Source organism: Chiloscyllium punctatum, chromosome 19 (assembly GCF_047496795.1).
Source record: "Chiloscyllium punctatum isolate Juve2018m chromosome 19, sChiPun1.3, whole genome shotgun sequence".
NCBI classification, from domain to species: Eukaryota; Metazoa; Chordata; class Chondrichthyes; order Orectolobiformes; family Hemiscylliidae; genus Chiloscyllium; species Chiloscyllium punctatum.
This window is the reverse complement of record NC_092757.1, coordinates 86,241,450-86,264,439: the sequence shown is the minus strand read 5'-3', so window position 1 is coordinate 86,264,439 and position 22,990 is coordinate 86,241,450. Positions and strand designations below refer to the sequence as shown.

At 45.8% G+C, this 22,990-nt stretch overlaps 1 protein-coding gene across 2 annotated transcripts in view; it reads right to left on the bottom strand.

The window, feature by feature from the left end:
* Positions 1-22,990, bottom strand: part of LOC140491566 (multidrug and toxin extrusion protein 1-like) — a 73,634-nt gene that overhangs the window by 26,208 nt on the left and 24,436 nt on the right. For both annotated transcript variants that reach the window (XM_072589953.1, XM_072589954.1), the window contains 5 exons: positions 22,569-22,611; positions 20,565-20,609; positions 13,831-13,928; positions 10,345-10,442; positions 7,549-7,662 (listed from right to left, as the gene is read on the bottom strand). In XM_072589953.1, coding sequence (XP_072446054.1) covers positions 7,549-7,662; positions 10,345-10,442; positions 13,831-13,928; positions 20,565-20,609; positions 22,569-22,611 — 398 coding nt within the window. The remainder of the gene's footprint in view (positions 1-7,548; positions 7,663-10,344; positions 10,443-13,830; positions 13,929-20,564; positions 20,610-22,568; positions 22,612-22,990) is intronic.

Sequence of the window (22,990 nt, the reverse complement as noted above, 5' to 3'; positions counted from 1 at the left end):
GTTCTCAGAAACTCTTGGACATACAAGGGAAAGGATGCTTGGAACTTTAAAGTCTAAAGAAAATTGTTGGAATAAAATCTGTTCTAATTTTGTTTGTTTTTTTTTGTTTCTGATTGGTTTATCTAAAAAGCAAAGGGGAATCTGTTATAATCTGATATGGTCTGAAGGATTGCTGGTGATCTAAGGAGATTGGTCATGGATATATTAATGAAGAGTTGAATGGGTTTGAATTGGTTCTATAACTTTGAGGAGCTAGTTATTCGTAAGCTATAGGTTCTGTAGAGTATGGCTAATTAAAACAAAACTTTCACATGAAAGTGTGGACTTGACTTCTGTTTGAATACAATTTTTTTCTAGTATACAAGGACAAAGATTCAATTCCATGCCGTTGGCACCAATCAGGCGGATCCTTCAGGATTCCACGTCTACCTGTGTAATATAGCCTGGAGTTAAAGATGGTGGAGGGACCCACTGTCTTGCCATCATGCAGTTGAGCAAGAATCTCTCCTGTCTTTACCACCAGCTCCTGGCATGTGTCAGAAGTGGAAACTCAATTTGTTTAGCTGCATTATGGACTCATCTTCTATGGTCATCAAGTTTGGAGTGGGACTTGAACTTGGAGCTTCAGGCTCAGAGGCAGTGATGCTACCTAGTGTGCCTCATAAGATAATTGTAATTTTTTTTATTCACTCGTGGGATGTGAATGTTGCTGGCTAGGCCATAATTTATTATGGCTCCTAGAGAAGACACACTCAAACAAGCATTTGGTGAAGAATCAGTCTCCTCTGAAAGGTACCATCTTGCATTCAGTGACATTACAGATTACTGTACAGCTCCGTCTGTTATAAAACAATCGCAGAGCGATATATCACAGTATACTAACATCAAGATTAAGACAGAGTCACAGAGTCATAGACACGTACAGCACGGAAACAGACCCTTCAGTCCAACTCGTCCGTGACGACCAGATATTCTTACTTAATCTAGTCCCGTTTGCCAGTACTTGGCCCATATCCCTCTAAACCCTTTCTGTTCATATACCCATCCAGATGTCTGTTAAATGCTGTAATTGTACCAGCCTCCACCACTTCCTCTGGCAGCTCATTCCATACGTGCACCACCATCTGCGTGAAAAAGTTGCCCCTTTAGGCCTCTCCAAAGAATAAAATTAATGTAAGATAACTGAAAGAACAATTATAACAACAGACGGTATTTAATTGAATGTTTACTGATTCAGGAAATTGCAAGTGGTCCCAATAATTTTGGTGAGCTGCACCTTTGAATTACTACAGTCCATGTACTGTGGGTTGACCCACAATGTCCGAGTAAAGGAATTCTAGGATATTGATCCAGTGACAGTGAAGGAATGGCAATATATTTCCAAGTCAGGATTATGAGTGTTTTGGGGGTGAACTTGCAGGGCGGAGGTGTTCCTATGTGCCTGCTGCTCTTGGTCTTCTCGTTGGAAGTGGTCGTGGGTTTGGAAGGTGCGGGTTAACAATCTTTGCTAAATTTCTACTCTAATTTCTCCTTTAAAGGTTGGCAATACATTGTTTCAAAACTTGTAGGGGTTGGGATGAGATGAAGGCAGGAAAGAAATGGGGGAAGTGGGGGAAAGAGTAGTGAAGAAATAGTGAAGGAAAAGTACTCAATGCTGACAATATAAACAAGATGGCCACCATACCAGAGATAGATAGACCATTGGATTGTATCCCTGCTGTGTCTTCCATGGAATAGATTTCTAAACATAAACATATAACTTTTAATTTCTGGTGTGGACACAGGACATGCAACATGGGCTATCTAGGAGGAGAGGGTAAAACTGTTCCCATTGATGGGAGAGAAGGGCATCAGAGATTAGGAAAACACAGATAACTGGTTCAAGAATCAGGAAGGAAGAAATAATTTTATGTAGTGAGTTGTTATGATGTGGAATGCATAACTTCCAAAGGTGATGGAGGCAAATTTGATATTAATCTCTGTATAAAAATCAAAGATATTCTTTAAAAAAAAGAAAATGCAAGGTTCTGAAGATAAAGTAGATCAAGTGGATCTAATTAGACCATTCTTTCAAATACCTGGCAGAGTCACAGTGGCCTCCTGTGCTGTATCACACTATGAACCTACAATAACTGCGTGGGATCCTTATGGTTTTAGAGTCATAGAGATGTACAGCGTGGAAACAGACCCTTTGGTTCAACATATCCATGCCGACCAGATATCCCAACCCAATCTAGTCCCACCTGCCAGCACCCGGCCCACATCCCTCCAAACCCTTCCTATTCATATACCCATCCAAATGCCTCTTAAATGTTGCAAGTGTACCAGCCTCCACCACATCCTCTGGCATCTCATTACATACACGTACCACCCTCTGCATGAAAATGTTGCCCTTTAGGTCTCTTTTATATCTTTCCCCTCTCACCCTAAACCTATGCCCTCTAGTTCTGGACTCCCCCACCCCAGGGAAAAGACTTTGCCTATTTACCCTATCCATGCTCATAATTTTGTAACCTCTATAAGGTCACCCCTCAGCCTCCGACGTTCCAGGGAAAACAGCCCCAGCCTGTCCAGCCTCTCCCTATAGTTCAAATCCTCCAACATCCTTGTAAATCTTTTCTGAATCCTTTCAAGTTTCACAACATCTTTCCGATAGGAAGGAGACCAGAATTGCATGAAATATTCCAACAGTGTCCTGTACAGCCGCAACATGACCTCCCAACTCCTGTACTCAATATACTGACCAATAAAGGAAAGCATACCAAATGCCTTCTTCACTATCCTATCTACCTGCGACTCCATTTTCAAGGAGCTATGAACCTGCACTCCAAGGTCTCTTTGTTCAGCAACACTCCCTAGGACCTTACCATTAAGCGTATAAGTTCTGCTAAGATTTGCTTTCCCAAAATGCAGCGCCTCACATTTATCTGAATTAAACTCCATCTGCCACTTCTCAGCCCATTGACCCATCTGATCCAGAACCTGTTGTAATCTGAGGTAACCCTCTTCGCTGTCCACTACACCTCCAATTTTGGTGTCATCTGCAAACTTACTAACTGTACCTCATATGCTCGCATCCAAATCATTTATGTAAATGACAAAAAGTAGAAGACCCCGCACCGATCCTTGTGGCACTCCACTGGTTACAGGCCTCCAGTCTTAGAAACAACCCTCCACCACCACCCTCTGTCTTCTACCTTTGAGCCAGTTCTGTATCCAAATGGCTAGTTCTCCTTGCATTCCATGAGATGTAACCTTGCTAATCAGTCTCCCATGGGGAACCTTGTCGAATGCCTTACTGAAGTCCATATAGATCACATCTACTGCTCTGCCCTCATCAATCTTCTTTGTTACTTCTTCAAAAAACTCAATCAAGTTTGTGAGACATGATTCCCACACACAAAGCCATGTTGACTATCCCTAATCAGTCCTTGCCTTTCCAAATACGTGTACGCCCTATCCCTCAGGATTCCCTCTAACTTGCCCACCACCGATGTCAGGCTCACTGGTCTATAGTACCCTGGCTTGTCCTTACCACCTTTCTTAAACAGTGGCACCACGTTTGCCAACCTCCGGTCTTCCGGCACCTCACCTGTGACTACCGATGATACAAATATCTCAGCAAGGGGCCCAGCAATCACTTCTCTAGCTTCCCTCAGAGTTCTCGGGTACACCTGATCAGATTCTGGGGACTTATCCACCTTGAACCGTTTCAAGACATCCAGCACTTCCTCCTCTGTAATATAGACGTTTTGCAAGATGTCACCATCTATTTCCCTACAGTTTATATCTTCCATATCCTTTTCCATAGTAAATACTGATGCAAAATATTCATTTAGTATCTCCCCCATTTTTTGTGGCTCCACACAAAGGCCGCCTTCCTGATCTTTGAGGGGCCCTATTCTCTCCCTAGTTACCCTTTTGTCCTTTATATATTTGTAAAAACCCTTTGGATTCTCCTTAATTCTATTTGCCAAAGTTATCTCATGTCACCTTTTTGCCCTCCTGATTTCCCTCTTAAGTATACTCCTACTTCCTTTATACTCTTCTAAGGATTCATTCGATCTGTCCTGTCTATACCTGACATATGCTTCCTTCTTTTTCTTAACCAAACCCTCAATTTCTTTAGTCATCCAGCATTCCCTACACCCACCAGCCTTCCCTTTCACCCTGACAGGAATATACTTTCTCTGGATTCTTGTTATCTCATTTCTGAAGGCTTCCCATTTTCCAGCTGTCCCTTTCCCTGCGAACATCTGCCTCCAATCAGCTTTTGAAAGTTCTTGTCTAATACCGTCAAAATTGACCTTTCTCCAATTTAGAACTTCAACTTTTAGGTCTGGTCTATCCTTTTCCATCACTATTTTAAAACGAATAGAATTATTGTCGCTGGCCCCAAAGTGCTCCCCCACTGACACCTCATTTCCTTATTTCCCAAGAGTAGGTCACGTTTTGCACCTTCTCTATACTGAATCAGAAAATTGTCTTATACGCACTTAAGAAATTCCTCTCCATCTAAACAGTGGCACAGTGGTTAGCACTGCTGCCTCACAGCGCCAGAGACCTGGGTTCAATTCCCGCCTCAGGCGACTGACTGTGTGGTGTTTGCACATTCTCCCCGTGTCTGTGTGGGTTTCCTCCGGGTGCTCCGGTTTCCTCCCACAGTCCAAAGATGTGCAGGTCAGGTGAATTGGCCATGCTAAATTGTCCGTAGTGTTAGGTAAGGGGTAAATGTAGGGGTATGGGTGGGTTGCGCTTCGGCGGGGCGGTGTGGACTTGTTGGGCCGAAGGGCCTGTTTCCACACTGTAAGTAATCTAATCTAATCTAAACCCTGAACACTATGGCAGTCCCAGTCTATGTTTGGAAAGTTAAAATCCCCTACCATAACCACCCTATTATTCTTACAGATAGCTGTGATCTCCTTACAAGTGTGTTTCTCAATTTCCCTCTGACTATTAGGGGGTCTATAATACAATCCCAATAAGGTGATCATCCCTTTCTTATTTCTCAGTTCCACCCAAATAACTTCCCTGGATGTATTTCCGGGAATATCCTCCCTCAGCACAGCTGTAATGCTATCCCTTATCAAAAATGCGACTCCCCCTCCTCTCTTGCCTCCCTTTCTATCCTTCCTGTAGCATTTGTATCCTGGAACATTAAGCTGCCAGTCCTGCCCATCCCTGAGCCATGTTTCTGTAATTGCTATGATATCCCAGTCCCATGTTCCTAACCATGCCCTGAGTTTACCTGCCTTCCCTGTTAGACCCCTTGCATTGAAATAAATGCAGTTTAATTTATTAGTCCTACCTTGTCCCTGCCTGCCCTGACTGGTTGACTCACTTCTGTTCTCAACTGTACCAGTCTCAGATTGATCTCTTTCCTCACTATCTCCCTGGGTCCCACCCCCTCACCTTACTAGTTTAAATCCTCCCGAGCAGTTCTAGCAAGTCTCCCTGCCAGTATATTAGTCCCCTTCCAATTTAGGTGCAATACGTCCTTCTTGCACAGGTCACATCTACCCCAAAAGAGATTCCAATGATCTAAAAATGTGAACCCTTCTCCCATACACCAGCTCCTCAGCCATGCATTCATCTGCTCTACCCTTCTATTCCTGCCCTCACTAGCTCATAGCACTGGGAGTAATCCAGATATTACTACCCTTGAGACCTCCTTTTTAAATTTCTGCCTAACTCTCTGTAATCTCCCTTCAGAATCTCAATCTTTTCCCTTCCTATATCGTTGGTTCCAATGTGGATAATGACCTCCAGCTGGCCTCTCTCCCCGTGAGAACATTCTGCACCCTTTCTGAGACATCCTTGATCCTGGTACCACGGAAACAACACACCATTCTGCTTTTTCTCTGCTGGCCACAGAAATGTCTGTCTCTACCTCTGACTGCAAAATCCCCTAACACAATTAATCTCTTGGAAGCTGAAGTACCCCTCGTTGCATTAGAGCCAGTCTCAACACCAGAAACTTGGCTGTTTGTGCTACGTTCCCCTGAGAATCCATTGCCCCTACATTTTCCAAAACAGCATCCCTGTTTGAAATGGGTATATCCACAAAAGACTCCTGCACTAGCTGCCTACCTCTCTTACCCTTCCTGGAGTTAACCCATCTATGTGACTGTATCTGAGACTCTCCCCCCTTCCTATAACTGTCATCCATCACATACTGTTGCTGTTGCAAATTCCACATCGCTTCTCTCTGTCTCTCCAACCGATTTGATAAGATTCGCATCCAATAGCATCGATGGCAGATATAATCTGCAGTTTTTTTATGTTGATCTAATATGTTTTGTGAGATAGAAATGCAATAAAAATTTAATAGAAGCACGTGCAACATTCCGAAACAGAAACATGTTAGTTGAATAACATATCATGTGATTTTTATTAGAGTTCTTTTGGTTACCTTTCATTAATGCTATTGTATGGAGATTTTAATCTTGATGTTATTGTACTTTGATATATCATTCTGCAGTTGCTTTGTAACAGAGGGAGCTCTGCAGTAACTTATAATATCACTGAGTGAAAGACTTTCGTATTAAGTCTGATTCGTGACCATTATGCGTTGGGAGAGAATAGGCCAGATGTTTGTCTTCTTTGCACATATTACATGGATTTACAAAATAGGCTATTTGAACCTCTTGCTTTATATAGGTGTTAATGATCCACACCAACTTCCTTCTGCCCTAGTTTATCTCATCCTATCAGCTGATCCTTCCAATCCTTCATCCCTTGTGTTTACCCAACTGATCACTTAAATACCTCTGTGGCATTCATCTCAACCACTCCATACTGAGACCAGAGAGAATAGTCTCTGAATAAAGGGGAGCCATTTTAAGACAGAGATGTGGAGGAACTTCTTCTCTCAGAGGGCTGTGAGTCTTTGGAACTCCAAATCACAGAGAGCTGTGGGGGCAGAGTGTGTGTCTACTTAAGGTTGAGATAGAGAGATTCTTGATCAGTCAGGGAATCAAGGGTTTTGAGAAATTGCAGGGAAGTGGATGTGAGAAATGTTGGATAAGCAATAATTTTACTGATGCTGGAGTAGGCTTGAGGTGCCAAATGGCCTTTCCTTTTTCTGATGGTCTTAATAGAATGTTCCACATTCTCAACACTCTCTGGGTAAGAGTGATCCTTCTGAACTCCTCACTGGATTTACTAGTATCCATCTTAGATTTGTGTTGTCTACTTTTGGACTTCTTCATAGTTTGCCCTGCCATATTGTTCAAGAACTCTCAGCTTCTCAGGAATAGTGGAGGATGTTGTTCACAGGTATAACATGGCCCGGAATGGATAATTCCTTCTCCTCACTGTGGACTGTCTGCTAGAAGGTTTAGAACGGGTCCTAAGACAGGAAGCCCACTTACACCATCAATAATAAACCCATGAATTCACATTGGATTGTGACCGCAGATTTCCCCTTCCCGTTCAAAGAAAGCTCACATTTACTACACAGCTTTCACCACCGAGAGCTGACCCATAAAATGCTGACGTGCAAGGATTCAGGAGACCTGATCGACAAAGTGACCCTCATTGATTTACCTGCCAGGAACGTTCCAATCTCATATGTCCACCATTCGATGCACAGCATGAGCATGCTGGGAACTGCCAGCCGTACAAAGTTGCCCCACTCCTGCAGAGAGTCAGCAGACCATCCTAGATTAACAGAACAGAGTTACTGAAATGATATGGGAAAGATAGAATTTTCGCCTTCCAAATTGGGATTGAAGAGAGCTAGATGAAAACAAATCAACACCAACAGCCAGTCTGAAGATAGTAGTAGAATCTACGGTAGTAGATTTGCCAACTTTAAGTACATTTAAGTCGTCATTGGACAAGCATATGGACGTACATGGAATAGTATAGGTTAGATGGGCTTCAGATTGGTATGACAGGTCGGTGCAACACTGAGGGCCGAAGGGCCTGTACTGCGCTGTAATGTTCTATGTTCTATGTTCTGAAGACTTTGTTCCAAATATGATGATTTCCTCAAAGAAGGTCAGTGGGAAAGAAGCCACCAGCCTTGTTAATTGACCGTCTTTATGTCATTAATGAGCTTGCTAAACCCTTGCTTTCTGACTTCCTGAGATTTACATGAGCAGGAAGCCATTAACTGGTTTCTAAAGCTCACTTACTGCAACGTGATGGGAACAAGAGTAGCAGTCCCAGAACAGGGTGGCATGGTGGCTCAGTGGTTAGCACTGCTGCCTCACAGCGCCAGGGACCCGGGTTCAATTCCAGCCTTGGGCAGCTGTCTGACCAGGGTTTCCACATTCTCCCCATCTCTGTGTGGGTTTCCTCCAGGTGCTCCGGTTTCTTCCCACAGGCCAATGATGTGCAGGTTAGGTGGACTGGCTGTGCTAAATTTATTCAGGGATGTGTGGGTTAGCTATGAGAAATGCAGGTCTATGCGATGGGTCCAGGTGGGTGGTTCTTTGGACGGTTGGGTTGGGCTGAATGACTGGCTTCCGCAAATTTAGAGATTCAATGAACAGTGTGATTTTAGACAAAAATTAGGGAAGTTTTGCACAAGGAAAGCATCAAGCAGTAATCCAATAACCAGCCTTTCCATACTCTCTCTTGGGACCCAACTCTCCATTTGCCCTGATGACTTTGAACATGAAGAGTGTCTCATTCTCTTTAATCCCACAGTGATCACATAAGATGGATGCAGAGCTATCTCTAAGGTCTTAAAAACCTCATACCGGGGAGATTGAGGTTTTATAGAAAATCTGACATCACAGGCAGATCAACCATTCAGAATCAAGCTTTATTCCCGATTCCCACCTCCAATAGGAAAATCGAGTCAGAAGTATCTCAGAATAATTAGCTGATGTAGGGAAACCTCATTCAGCCCTCTCAGTTCAGCTTAATATTTGGGCATTCACTAAGTGAATGCCAATCAAATTATTGGCACTTCCCTTCTGCATTTTGTAATGGGTGCCTTAGTATTAACAAAACTGAAGACCTATAAACATATCAGCTGCGTGTTTCTCAACTGGCGAAAGGGCCATGTAAAGTAGAGACAGAATTGAAGCTTTTTGTCTTGTCCTCATGGATGTAGACAAAGGAAACTGACTTACTGAAGGAAGATCAGTTTATACAGCATGAGAAGAGATATTGATTAGGTGGACATTGTTGGCTTGGAGGATCAGTTAACTGTCAATCTTTAGACCAGGGGGGCAGCCTCTAGTTACCTGCCTGGTCAAAGAACAGTAGCAGTGGAGGAGGCCCAGGACATGCATGTCCTCGGCAGAGTGGGCGGGGGAGTTGAAATGGTCGGCCACAGCGGGGGTGGGGATTGATTGGTGCGGGTGTCCTGGAGATGCTCCCTGAAGTGCTCTGCGAGTTAGCATCCTCTCTTCCCAATGTAGAGGAGACCGCATCAGGAGCAACGGATATAGTAAATGACAAGTGTGGAAGCGCAGGTGAAACTTTGATGGATGTGGAAGGCTCCTTTGGGACCTTGGACAGAGGTGAGAGGGGTGGTGTGGGCGCAGGTTTTGCAATTCCTGTGGTGGCAGGGGAAGGTGCCGGGAGGGGAGGGTGGAATGTTAGGGAGTGTGGACCTGACCAGCTAGTCACGGAGGGAACGGTCTTTAAGGAAAGCGGATAGGGGTGGGCAGGGAAAGACATCCCTGGTGGTTTGTAGGTGGTGGAAATGGCAGAGGATGGTGCGATGTATACGGAGGTTGGTGGGGTGGAAGATGAGGACCAGGGAGGCTCTGTCCTTGTTGCGGTTAGAGGGGTGGGGATTAGACTGCAGATTAGACCATTTTACCTATTGGTTCTGTTCCACCATTCAATATGCTCAGGGACTCAACTGGTAATCGTCAACTTCACTACCTTCCCTTTGTCCTGTAACCCTTATTTTCCTCACTGATTAAAAATCTCAATGTTGAATATACTTTACGACTCAGCCTTGACATCCCTGCTGAGGTTCTTCTATTTTTCCTTGTTTCAGATCACCCTAATCTGCAATTCTTTATTTCCTTTTGCTACAGGCTCTTATCTAACTAAGTGGTAGTCAGTTTAGCTTGGGTGGCTGGTTTGCAGTACAGAGTGACACCAGCAGCGAGGGTTCAATTCCCGCACAGGCTGAGGTTACCATGAAGGACTGTCCTCAATCTTCCTCCTCGCCCGAGGCATGGTGACCCTCAGATTAAAGCTGTCACTCTCTAACAAGAGAGCAGAGCTGTGAAAACTTTACATTTTATCTTACTGAGTAGCCAAATATGTGGTACCTTATCAAATACCTTCTGAAACTCCGAAGAAAAGACGAAGAGAGAAATAAGTTTAAAATAGTATTTCTAGGAATATAGTTGGACTGTAACTTACCTGCCCATGTTCCAATGTACAACTTCTTCCATTGAATGTATACAAATAGGAGAATAACTTGACAGTACTGAGAGACAACATTGGCAGCAGCTGAGCCCCTGGACAACAACAAGTCCACGTGTTAAAAGCAGTGTCAAAAAAAACCCAGTTCACACCCCCAGTGGAAGTTTAATTTGCCAGGACCGTATTTTAAATAGACCAGTACAACCCAGAAAGTGTCCCACTTCCTTTCCAACTCAGGAAGGCCAGACACACCGTCCCAGTACCTCCAGCGATGGTGAACAACCCCAACTCCATCACTACCCCCATCCCCATCCCAACATCAACCCCAACCTGACCTCCATCCCTGTCCCAATACCAAACCTAATCCCACCCACACCCCACCCTCATCCCTGTCCCAAAACCAACCCCAATCCCATCCACATCCCCACCCTACCCCCACCCCATCCTCATCCCAACACCAACTCCACCCACACCCCACCTCTATCCCTGTCCCAACACCAACCCAATCCCACACTCACCCCACCCCTACCCCCATCCCAACACCAACTCCTCACACACACACACACCCCATCCCATCCCATCCCAACACCAACTCCACACACACACACCCCACCCCATCCCCACCCCATCCCCACCCCATCCTCATCCCAACACCAACTCCACACACACCCACCCCACCCCATCCCAACACCAACTCCATACACACACCCATCCCTACCCCCATCCCAACACCAACTCCACACACCCACACACCTCACCCCATCCCAACACCAACTCCACACACCTCACCCCATCCCAACACCAACTCCACACACACACCCCACCCCTACCCCCATCCCAACACCAACTCCACACACACCCCCACCCCACCCCATCCCAACACCAACTCCACACACACACCCACCCCACCCCATCCCAACACCAACTCCACACACACCCACCCCACCCCATCCCAACACCAACTCCACACACACCCACCCCACCCCATCCCAACACCAACTCCACACACACACCCACCCCATCCCATCCCAACACCAACTCCACACACACACCCACCCCATCCCATCCCAACACCAACTCCACACACACACCCACCCCATCCCATCCCAACACCAACTCCCCAAACAACCCACCCTCATCCCCGTCCCAACACCAATACACCCCAACCCCATCCCTGTCCCAACACCAACCCAACCCCAACCACACCCTCAACCCATCTCTGTCCCAACATCAACCCAACACTCCCAGCCCCATCCCAACACCACCCCCACCCACACCCCTACCCCATCCTAACAACAACCCAACTCCACCCCATCTCCATCCCAACACCAGCCCTATTCCCACCCACACACCAACTTTCATCCCCCACCAACACTAACCCAACTCCACCCCATCCTAGCCCAACACCAATCCAACCCAACCCACACCCCTACCCCCATCACCATCCCAGCACCAGCCCAATCCTACCACACCCCCACCCTCATCCCCATCCCAACATCAACCCAACCCCACTCCCGCCCCATCCCAACACCAACCCAACCCCACCCCATCCCAAAATGATCCAACCCCACCAAGACCCCCACCCTCATCCCCATCCCAACATCAACCCAACCCCACTCCCGCCCCATCCCAACACCAACCCAACCCCACCCCATCCCAAAATGATCCAACCCCACCAAGACCCCCACCCCCATCCCAACACCAATCCAACCCCACCAACACCCCCACCCCATCCCAACACTAATCCACCCTCATTCCCACTCCATCCCAACACCAACTCAAACCCCAAAGTCAACCTCAATCCAACACCAGCCCTCACCCCACCCACACCCCCACTCCCACCGACATCCTCATCCCAACACCAACCCTAACCCCACCCCCATCCGCCTCTCAACACCAACCATCACCCCACCCCTACCCCACCTTCATCCCCACACCAATCCCAACCCATCCCCACCCTCATTCCTACCCCAACATAAGCCCCAACCCACCCCAACCCTCATCCCCACCCCAACACCAATCCCAATCCCAACCCCAACCCCACCTGCGCCCTCATCCCCAACTCAACACAAATCCCAACCCAGTTTCACCCTCATCCCCAGCCAAACTCCAACCAACCCTCACCCTCAACCCTAACCCCACTCCAACTCCTCCACCCTCATCCCAAACCCTGTTTAAATATCCATCCAACTGCCTTTCTGAAAGCTTCCATCTCTCTCTCTCTCTCAGGCAGTGCATTGTAACATTCTGTTCTATCAAACATCCATCTGAACACCTACATCTCTCTTTGTCTGTTCTATCTCTAAGGAGAAAAAACCCAACTTCCCAGTCTCTGATGGACCAAACTGAGGTTCTTTATCCCTGATACCATTCTGGTGAGCATTATCCACTTGTCTTCTTGACATTGCCATGCCTGGAACTGGGTACAGTACTCCAGCTGAGGCTTATAACCAGATTTTACAAGAGTTTTAGTACACCTTTCTTACTGTTGTAACCTATAGTAAAAGCCAGGTCCCAAGTTGCTTTCCTCAGCAGCTTTTGCTACCATCTTCAGTGGGGCGGACCCGGGTTCAATTCCAGCCTCAGGCGACTGTCTGTGGAGTTTGCACATTCTCCCTGTGTCTGCATAGGTTTCCTCCGTGTGCACCGGTTTCCTCCCACGATCCAAAGGTGTGCAGGCTAGGTGATTTGAGCATGGTAAATTATCCATAGTGTTCAGGGATGTGTAGGTTAGGTGCATTAGTCAGGGGTAAATATAGGGGAGGGGGGAATGGGTCTGGGTGGGTTACTCTTTGGAGGGTCGTTGTGGACGTGTTGGGCCAAAGGGCCTGTTTCCACACTGTAGGGATTCTATTCTATTCTATAACGCATCAACACACTAATGTGCAGTTGTGTGAGGAAGATGCATAAAGTACAATATTTGAAATCTGCATGCACAGTGGCCGATATCTCAATGTACAGTTTGTGAGGGATCAGATTTTTTGACTCTTACATCCCACTCTAGGGGAAAACCAGGGCCCCGTCCTCTGCCTCTCCCTATAGGCCCTCACTCGTCAGCCAAGCAGCAGAGGCTATTTCCTGGAAACGAGTTCATGGGATCACCGACATTCCATTCACATTACGGTGAAATCAGGGAGTGTCATGGGAAATAGGAAGCTGGAATTCTCTCCCACAAATGGCTGCAGATGTTGGAGGATAACTGCGGCCTTTGTGACCAGGAATGACCAGTTTTTGCTGGGTAAGGCAACCAAGGGAGTGAACATGGCTCAGTGGAGTAGAAGCAAGGATCAGCCATCGTATGAGTGGTCCAAGCTTGAGGGGCTGAATGGTCTCAAGTCATTCCTATGTAGGGAACTCTGCAGCTCATTGGCTCAGTGCCCACAGGCTAAGAGGGAGAAAGGAGTGAGCTGGAGGAAAGAAGAATCGCAAAGCAGGTCATTGAGGTATCACTGTATACAAGGAAATAAAAATAATGGTACTTACAGCACTCCCAGTGTTAGCACGTACAGCAGGAGGTAATTTACTACAGCATTGAAGATGTTGGCTACGAGACCAGTAAAAATCTGTGGCAGAATGATCCCCTGGAGTGGGAACACAACAAAGTTACTTTTTCTCGTTATTACCCTTTGATCTCGGTTGATTACGATCTGGATGTGAGGTGGTGGCACAGTGTGTTGAAGCTCCTATCGCAGGTTGCATTCCCTCCACACTATGTCTGATCTCAGCTGCACCAGCACTAGGCCAGAGATGGAGGGGGTGAGGGAGGAAGGAAGCAGACAGCTAGCTAAGCACAAGCTGGTCATCTCCCTCCCAGGTCAGACTGAAAACTACAGCTTTATCACTGAGCTGCCTTACTTCATGATTCTTAGCAAAGAAGCAGCAATGGTGAAGGCTGAAGGAGTAGGCCGTGCATGCACATGGTACATAACAATAACCTGGGGACCCTGGGGGCTGGAATGGAATGGAAAAGCGTTTAGTCAATCCTCGTGTATCTGGTTTGGGGAAAGTGAAAAGAATCTTAGCTAGATTTTCAATGTTTGGTTGCGAACTTGTAGCCGTGTGTGTATACATGTACATAATAACCCATATGTGTGTGCATGTGTGCATGGACATGTATGCACCAATGTGTGTCTATGTGTGTGTGTGTAATGATGCATGCATGTTTGTGCGTGTGTGTTTATGTATGTCTGTGTGTGCACGTTTGTGTCTATGCAGACATGTGTATGCATGCGTGTTGTAATGTATATGTGTGCACATGTACAAGTGTGTATGTATGCGTGTAGTCATATATGTATATGTATGTGTACATATGTGTGTGCATGATTTTGTGTTTGTATGTATCGACGTGTGTCTGTACATCTATATGTGTGCGCGCGTCGGTGAGTGCGTTTTGTGTGTGTGTAAGAGTGTGTTTGTATCTGTGAGAGTGTGTGCCTGTGAGGGTGTATACGTGTGTGAGAGGATGTGTGTGCACCTGTCTGTGAGTGTCTGTGTGTCTGTGTGTGTGTCTGTATCTGCGTTTGTGCAGGTGTCTGTGTGTGCGTGTGTCTGTGTGTCTGTGTGTCTGTCTGTGTCTGTCTGTGTGTGTGTGTCTGTCTGTGTGTGTGTCTACTCTAGAGACTCTGCCAGTTTACAGTCTCATGTCCAGCCAGTTGGCATTCCTCTGGAGTGATATATGCAGGCAGGTCCCCTGGCTGAGTAATCCTTCCAGAACCCCAAGAAACCATACCCAACTCACAGTCCTTTGTTCAGCACTGGACTGGAGGGAAAGATTTCTCAAAGACAGAGGCAGGGGCAAAATATTTGCTCGTGGTCTGGGAATGTTTTCGCCACCGATTTTGTGAGTAGTGGGATGGGGGAGAGCGAGAGGTGAGAAACGAAAATGCTCTCAATGTTCCCCTATTCTGATCTGCTAAAATCATCCAGCTTAAAACAGAATGCACCAAAAGTAAAAGTCATGATAAAACAATTTATAAAAGTGGTGACAAGGAAAGATTGGAACTTCCCCTTGGAGAGCAAGAGAAAACTCACGTGGACAAGATATCCAAGATGAGCATTAGCAAACCTCCATCAGTCAGAGAAAGAGTGGATTGATCAGAAGCGTGCAGGGAGCTAGTCTGGAACAGTGTGAGGGTGGATGGAAAGAAGAAAGAATTTCAATGAAGCAGTAATCTTTCTCAGTTGCAAGACCCTTGTGATTGATCACTTTACTGATGCTCCCTGTCCCAGGTCATATGTAAAGCACAGGTTAAGAGGTTTTAAGAATGTGGAAAGTCCTTTTGAGACAAACAAATTCTCTCTATTTTTTTGCTGGAAGATTGCCTTCAAATATATTTCTCACCACAATCTTCAATCTGTTCTTCTTCCAGAGATCTAGCCAATTGGGCCTTGAACTCCAGTTCACTGTGTGTCCTCTCATCCAGTATCCCAGCACAACCTATTCCGGCCTTTCTTACTCCTACTCCTTTCACTTTGAACCTCCCTTTCCCTTTCTCAAATAATGGACATCTCTGTGAGCATTTGACTAATTCTCTACTCAAGGCTGAAAACTTCTGTGTTCGGGTGTGAAGGCTGAACCATTGGGCCTGGATCCTACTCAGAGTCCTCGAGATGTACAGCACGGAAACAGACCCTTCAGTCCAACTCGTCCACGCTGATCAGATATCCCAAATAAATCTAGTCCCATTTGCCAGTACTTGGCCCATATCCCTCTTAACCCTTCCTATGCACATACCCATTCAGATGCCTTTTAAATGTTACAATTGTACCAGCCTCCACCACTTCCTCTGGCAGCTCATTCCATGCAAACACCACTCTCCGTGCGAAAAAGTTGCCCCTTAGGTCCCTTTTAAATCTTTCCCCTCTCACCTTAAATCTGGTTCTGGACTCCCCCACTCCAGGGAAAAGACTTGTCTATTTACCCTATCCATGCCCCTCATAATTTTGTAAACCTCTATAAGGTCACCCCTCAGCCTCCGACACTCCAGGGAAAACAGCCCCAGCCTATTCAGCCTCTCCCTATAGCTCAAAGCCGCCAAACCTGGCAACATCCTTGCACATCTTTTCTGAACCCTTTCAAGTTTCAGAATATCCTTCCAATAGCAGGGAGACCAGAATTGCATGTAATATTCCAACAGTGGCCTAACCAATGTCCCTGTACAGTAAATGACCATGGAAATTAGTCAAGGTTTCCCTGTGCATTTTAAAAAATTTGTTCGTAGGATCTGGGCATTGCTGGCTAGGTCAGCATTTATTACCTGTCCCTAGCGAGGAAGACAATGTCCTAGTGGTATTATTGCTGGATTGTAAAGCTGGATGCCTAAGTAATGTCTTAGGTACTTGGGATCAGATCCCATCATGGCAGATGTCGATATTTGAATTCAAACAAAAACATCTGGAATGAAGAGTCTAATGATGACCATGAATCCGTTCATCTGGTTCACTATTACCTTTTAGGGAAGGAATCTGCCATCCTTTCCTGATCTGGCCTACATATGACAATAAATGTTGCCATGCCAGTGACACCCTCATCTCATGAATGAAACAAACAAAAATTATTCCGGAATTGAGTAACTTTATTTGGCGATTTCAGAGGGTGCTTTAAGAGGCAACCACATTGCTGAGGGTGTGGAGTCACGTGTAGGCCAGACCAGGTAAGGATGGCAGGTTTCCCCCTCTAAGGGGCACGAGTGAACTAATTTACAACAATCAACTGATCACACTGGGCTAGCTTCTACTTCTATATTTTTGTTGAATTTAAATTTCACCATCTTCCATGCTGCGATATGAACCCAGGTCTAGATTGTGATTTTTGAGAAGATTTGTATCTCAGGTTGTGGATCAGATTGTAAGTTTGCTCGCTGAGCTGGAAGGTTTGTTTTCAGATGTTTCATCACCATACAAAGTAACATCATCAGTGAGCCTCTGGTTAAGTGCTGGTGTTATGCCCCACTTTCTATTTATGTATCTTGGTCTCTTAAGGTGGGTGATATAATTTCTAGTTCTTTTTCTCAGAAGTTGGTAAATGGGGTCCAAATCGATATTTTTGTCGATGGCGTTCTGGTTTGAATGCCAGGCCTCGAGGAATCCTCGTGCGTGTCTCTGTTTAGCCCATCCTAGGACCTCAGGTCTCTTTCCAATTTTTCCCCTCTCACCCTAAACCAATGCCCTCTAGTTCTGGACTCACCCACCCCGGGGAAAAGATCATGACTATTCATCCTAGCCTTTCCCCTCATGATTTTATAAACCTCAAGAAGATCACACTTCAGCCTCTGAGGGAAAATGTAGCAAACTATGTTGAAGTTTGCAGAGGAAGTCGAAGGAGGATCATAAACCTCGATCAGGATCAATCCAGTGATGTTATGGAGATGAGTGAAGGATGGGCATGGATTTGGACAGCAGCAATATATTCAAGGATTTTAGAGTTGGTGCCCAGAGGTCTGGAATTTTCAAAAGCTGAAGAGTTTACAGCAGGGAAATCCGAAGCTATCGAGGTAAGAAGTCCTGTTGAACAGCCAATTGCCTGCCCAGGGTCTTTTGGGTCGAGAGTGTGGTGCTGGAAAAGCACAGCAGGTCAGACAGCATCCGAGGAGCAGGAGAATTGATGTTTCAGCATAGGTCCTTCATCAGGAATTCAATCCCGATGAAGGGCTTATGCCTGATAGGTCGATTCTCCTGCTCCTCCGATGCTGCCTGAGCTGCTGTGCTTTTCCAGCACCACACTCTTGACTCTGACTTCCAGCATCTGCAGTCCTCACTTTCTCCATGGTCTTTTGTGTGCCAGGCAATCAGAGGCTGGCAGTTTCTGGCCATGACATCAGTAAGACAGAGCTGCCAGCTCCCAGATCCTATCAATTAATCTTTAAAAGTCATTAATTAACCTCCTGAGGGCCTTACTGAGTGGCAGAGTAACTAAGTCAGAACCAAATCACTGTGCTGGTGATAAAGGTACGGGTATCTTGGTATGCCAACTCCTCCTACCACCTTCCCCATCACTTCTCAGGTGAAGATTTCACCCTTTGCCTTTCAATAGTTAAAGTGCAGACGCATAACTTTCAGTAAACAGGATCTATAAAACAGCATGGAGCTAGTTAAAGGTCCTCTTTACAGGAGCGTTACCAAACAAAAGTTTAGAAAGCAATAGTGGGATAGGTGTAGGTAAAAGTATAAGTTTTAAGGAGCGTCTTCAAGGGAGATAGGCTGAAAGTTTTATGGAAGGAATTCCAGAGGTAAGGATCCAAGCAACTGAAAATATAATCCCCAATGGTGAAGCAGTCAGACCTGGAGGAGTACAGATAATGTGGGCAGGGTTATAAAGAGATGGAAGTGTTAACTCAAGGCTTGTCGTTGTAGAGTCATAGAGATGTACAGCACGGAAACAGATTCTTCAGTCCAACACATCCCTGCCAACCAGATATCCGCACAGACCTTCCAACTCCTATACTCAATGCTCTGGCCAATAAAGGAAAGTATACCAAACTCTTTCTTCACTATCCTATCTACCTGCAACTCCACTTTCAAGGAGCGAGGAACCTGCAGTCTTTGGACTCTTCATTTGGCAACACTCCCCAGGTCCTTACCTGCCCTGGTTTTAAAGAAGAGAATTATGAGACACGAACACGTATGGGAGATCAGAAACTGATTTCTGTCAAACATCATGCACCTTATGCGATTGCAGTGTGTAGGGCATATCCCACTTTGAGAATGGTCAGATCTCTGAACTGTTCATGGCTTACACTGAGAACCTGGCAATGAATGGCAGCTGAGGAGTATTGCAGCATCACAGCACAATCACAGGCATCACCTGTGGCAGCACGGTGGCACAGTGGTTAGCACTGCTGCCTCACAGTACCAGAGACCCGGGTTCAGTTCCCGCCTCAGGCGACTGACTGTGTGGAGTTTGCACCTTCTCCCCGTGTCTGCGTGGGTTTCCTCCGGGTGCTCCGGTTTCCTCCCACAGTCCAAAGATGTGCAGGTCAGGTGAATTGGCCATGCTAAATTGCCTGTAGTGTTAGGTTAGGAGTATGGGTGGGTTGCGTTTCGGCGGGTCGGTGTGGACTTGTTGGGCCAAAGGGCCTGTTTCCACACTGTAAGTAATCTAATCTAATCACTGCCAGGCTAAGTGATCAGATCATTAACAAACACTCCTGGAGTTGAAAATGGCTGCTTGTATTTCCTACACTGCTTTCCCCCTCTGGAGATCTGACTTCACCAGGCACACCTGGACTGACCGAGAGGCCATTCAGCCCCTTGAACCTTCTTGGCCATCCAATGGGATTGTGGACTGTGTTACGGCACACCTTTGCAGCAGGTGGGACTTGAACCTAGACCCCCTAGCCCAGAGGCAGAGACGCAGCAGCTGTGCCACAAGACCCACCCCCCAACAAGCTGGCGCACGGTCTCTGTCCTAGAATCATAGAGGTCTACTGCATGGAAACAGGCCCTTCAGCCCAACTTGCCCATGCTGTGCAGTTTTCGCAATTAAACTAGACGCAGTGTCCTAACCTCCTCTGCCTGCCTGGCTCTATAGCCCTTCATGATATTGTTACCTAGCAATAATCTATCAATCTCAGAGTTGGGACAATTAATCATACCACCATCTATTGCTTTACTATGGGGACAGTTCCTCACTTTCCCTAGCCATTGGGTGAAGCAGTGTTTGTGGAGAGTTGCTTCTGTGTGGCCTGGCTCTGATTTTAACACTACGCCCCTTCCTCCTGCACTCCATCACCAGCAAGGGAGAATAAAAGACGCTTCATCCCATTGACCTTGACTGGCAAATAACCGAGCCCCATGGCGTTTCCTCGTGACGTTTTTGGTTTGACTGCGTGAGGTGTGAACAGGCCCGCACCCACATTCCTCCCTACCTCCTGGATGTCTCGCCTCTGAACCTTCTCTCTCTCTCTGCCCGTGGGGAGACACATGGTCTCCGTTCACCACCTCCATCCTCACAAGGGGATCGCTGAGATCAGGGACTTACCGGAAAGGGTACCGCAGGGAAGGCAAACCTACTCCAGCCACCGTGCCACCTGGACTAGTTTCCATTTTCAACATCCACGTGATACGGTATCCTTCACTTTTTAAAAAAATGTATCTTCTACCCTGATCGCGGTTGAACTTTAAATTAAGGGAAATGAAACTGAAGAATTCCAAATAACAGTTTGCAGGAACAGTTATTAAATTGTTAAGCATGCCAAATCGAAATGTAGCAACCGTACCTGATTCTGAAGGTATCGAATCTCTAATTGATAAAGAAAAGTTGCCTATGGAAACACAAGGAGAAACCATTAAGATGACACATGCTGCAATCATTGCCATTGTTATGGACGAGGCCAGATCCCTCCTCAAAATATCCTAAGAAGGTAGCCCAAACCCTAACTTTTCCTTATTTTAAAGGCAGATATGAAGTGGGTGATTCCAGGTGTGATGCAGCCGGTCAAACCACTTGGCTTTAAGCAAAACAGAATTTATTTACACATAATGGTTGAAACACAAACAAAAGAAAACAGAATTTAGAATAACTGAACCATCCGAAAATTCAACGACTCGATACTGTAACTCAACTAAAGAGCTGTTCCAAATCCCGTAACATCCCATAAGCACATCCCTTTGGCAAAAGGTAAATTCAAATACAGGCTCTTACAGGCAGGAGAGATTTCAGAGAGAGAAGCCAATCAAGAATCATCTGCTGAAGCTTGGAACTTTTCTCTGGACTGCAGCAGGTTCTCATTATTACAACTAAAAGAAACTAGAAAAATCCTGAACTGGGAGAACTGGCCACTCCCTTGCCATTGTTAACTAGTCTCTGTCCAGACATTTTGGTACCTCTGCCTTTATGATCTCTCTTAAGAAAGACCCAAGAACAAACTAACCTTGCTAAAGTGGCAGCTTCGTTACACTATCTAGATGGAACTAATATTTTATTCACTCCCTTCTTCGAAGATAGATCTGTTTCACTCCCATTCATCAGACCCACTGTGCTATTTGTCCTTTCCGTTGCTCAATCATGGTGTTTTACTTTAAGACTACAAAGTGAGGTTATTTTTTTCAGGTCATAGGCTCCCTCTAATGTTTTAGTGTGTGAGTGCACGCCATTCCTCACTCCAGCCAATCCCCCCCTCCCCTCGGGGACAGAAATATAGGCTGAAAGAATCCTGCCTGCAGTCCCTAATATAACACGGAAGTTGTGGAATTTACCATTTGGATGCACCGCTGTTTACCTACAAAAACTGAGAAAATGTGAGCTGAGGGTCCCAGACAATTTATCATCCACTGAGCCTCCATGGACATTGAGAGAAGTCAAATGTGTGATGGCCTCCACAGTTAAATAGCATACTAAACTAATCAAAGACTCCTCCCATCTCAGTTATGCTCGCTTTCCCTCTTTTCCATCGTGCAGAAGATACAAAAGTTTGAAAACACGTACCAACAGATTCAAGAACAGTTCCTTCCCTGCTGTTATCAGACTTATGAAAAACTTATGTTTATTAGAGCTGATCTTTCTCTGAACCTTCTCTGTGGCTGTACCACTATAATCTGCATTCTGTTCTATTACCCTGATGTACTTATGTAAGGGATGATTTGTCTGGTTAGCAAGCAGAACAATACTTGTCACTGTATCTTGTTACATGTGACAACAATAACTCAAATCAAATCTAGTAAAGAGGGACTTGTACAGTGCCTGCCATGCTCTCGGGCAGTCCCTAAGTGCTCAGTTAAGGAGTTTGTAGTTGCAATCACTATTGTGTTTGTGTTTGCACACAGCTCCCACAAGCAGAAATGGGATCTGTGTTTCTAGGTTATAAATATTAGGAGGGCACCTGAGGGAACTCCTCAGTTCTTCACAAAATGTCTGAGAGGTCAGAGCACAGTCTTCATTCCACACCTGTGAGAAGGCAGTGCAACACTCGGTCTGCACTGCACCAGGAGTCGTCAAGCTGGATTTGACCTCTGCTTTGGAGCTGGAGCCAACAACTGGTGTCATTGAGTCACAGCAGGACATTGGCAATTGGAGCAAAATACTGTCTTCGGAGTGGCATGTCCAACCATAGTCTTGTCACTGTGAACCAGTTCAGACTGAGCATCAGAGCTGGGAACAATGCAGACTGTATGACACGGTGCCACACCGCGTATTGACTTGCCCGTTGGTCACAGCAACTATATTATTTAATTTTTAAACTTTTCATCTGCAACACTCACATTCCTATGTTAATTGTACTTACAGGGAGGCCAGGGATGAATATCCATACATACAGCTGGGTTAACCTGCAAGGAAAAGAAATCAAAGTTGGTAAATGACTGGGAAGGTGTCTCTAAATTCACAACAGGCACAGTGTACGTGCTGATAGAACTGAATACTGAGAGATTTAACCTTAATCATGAACAACCAGTCCCAATAGAAACTCCTGCGGAATACATAAACTTACTAATATGTTTATGAGACAATTCGAAATACATGGAACAAGGTACAATTTCTTCACAGTATGGTTTAAAATTCTTATTTGCAAGTAAACAGATATGGTTAATTCTTCACATTTTGTTCTAAGTCAGGGATAAAGAAACGCCAAAGCAGGCATCTGGCTCAGCACATTTTAGGAACTGGTATGCAACGTCCGACAGGATCAATGGGTTCAAATCACAGGAG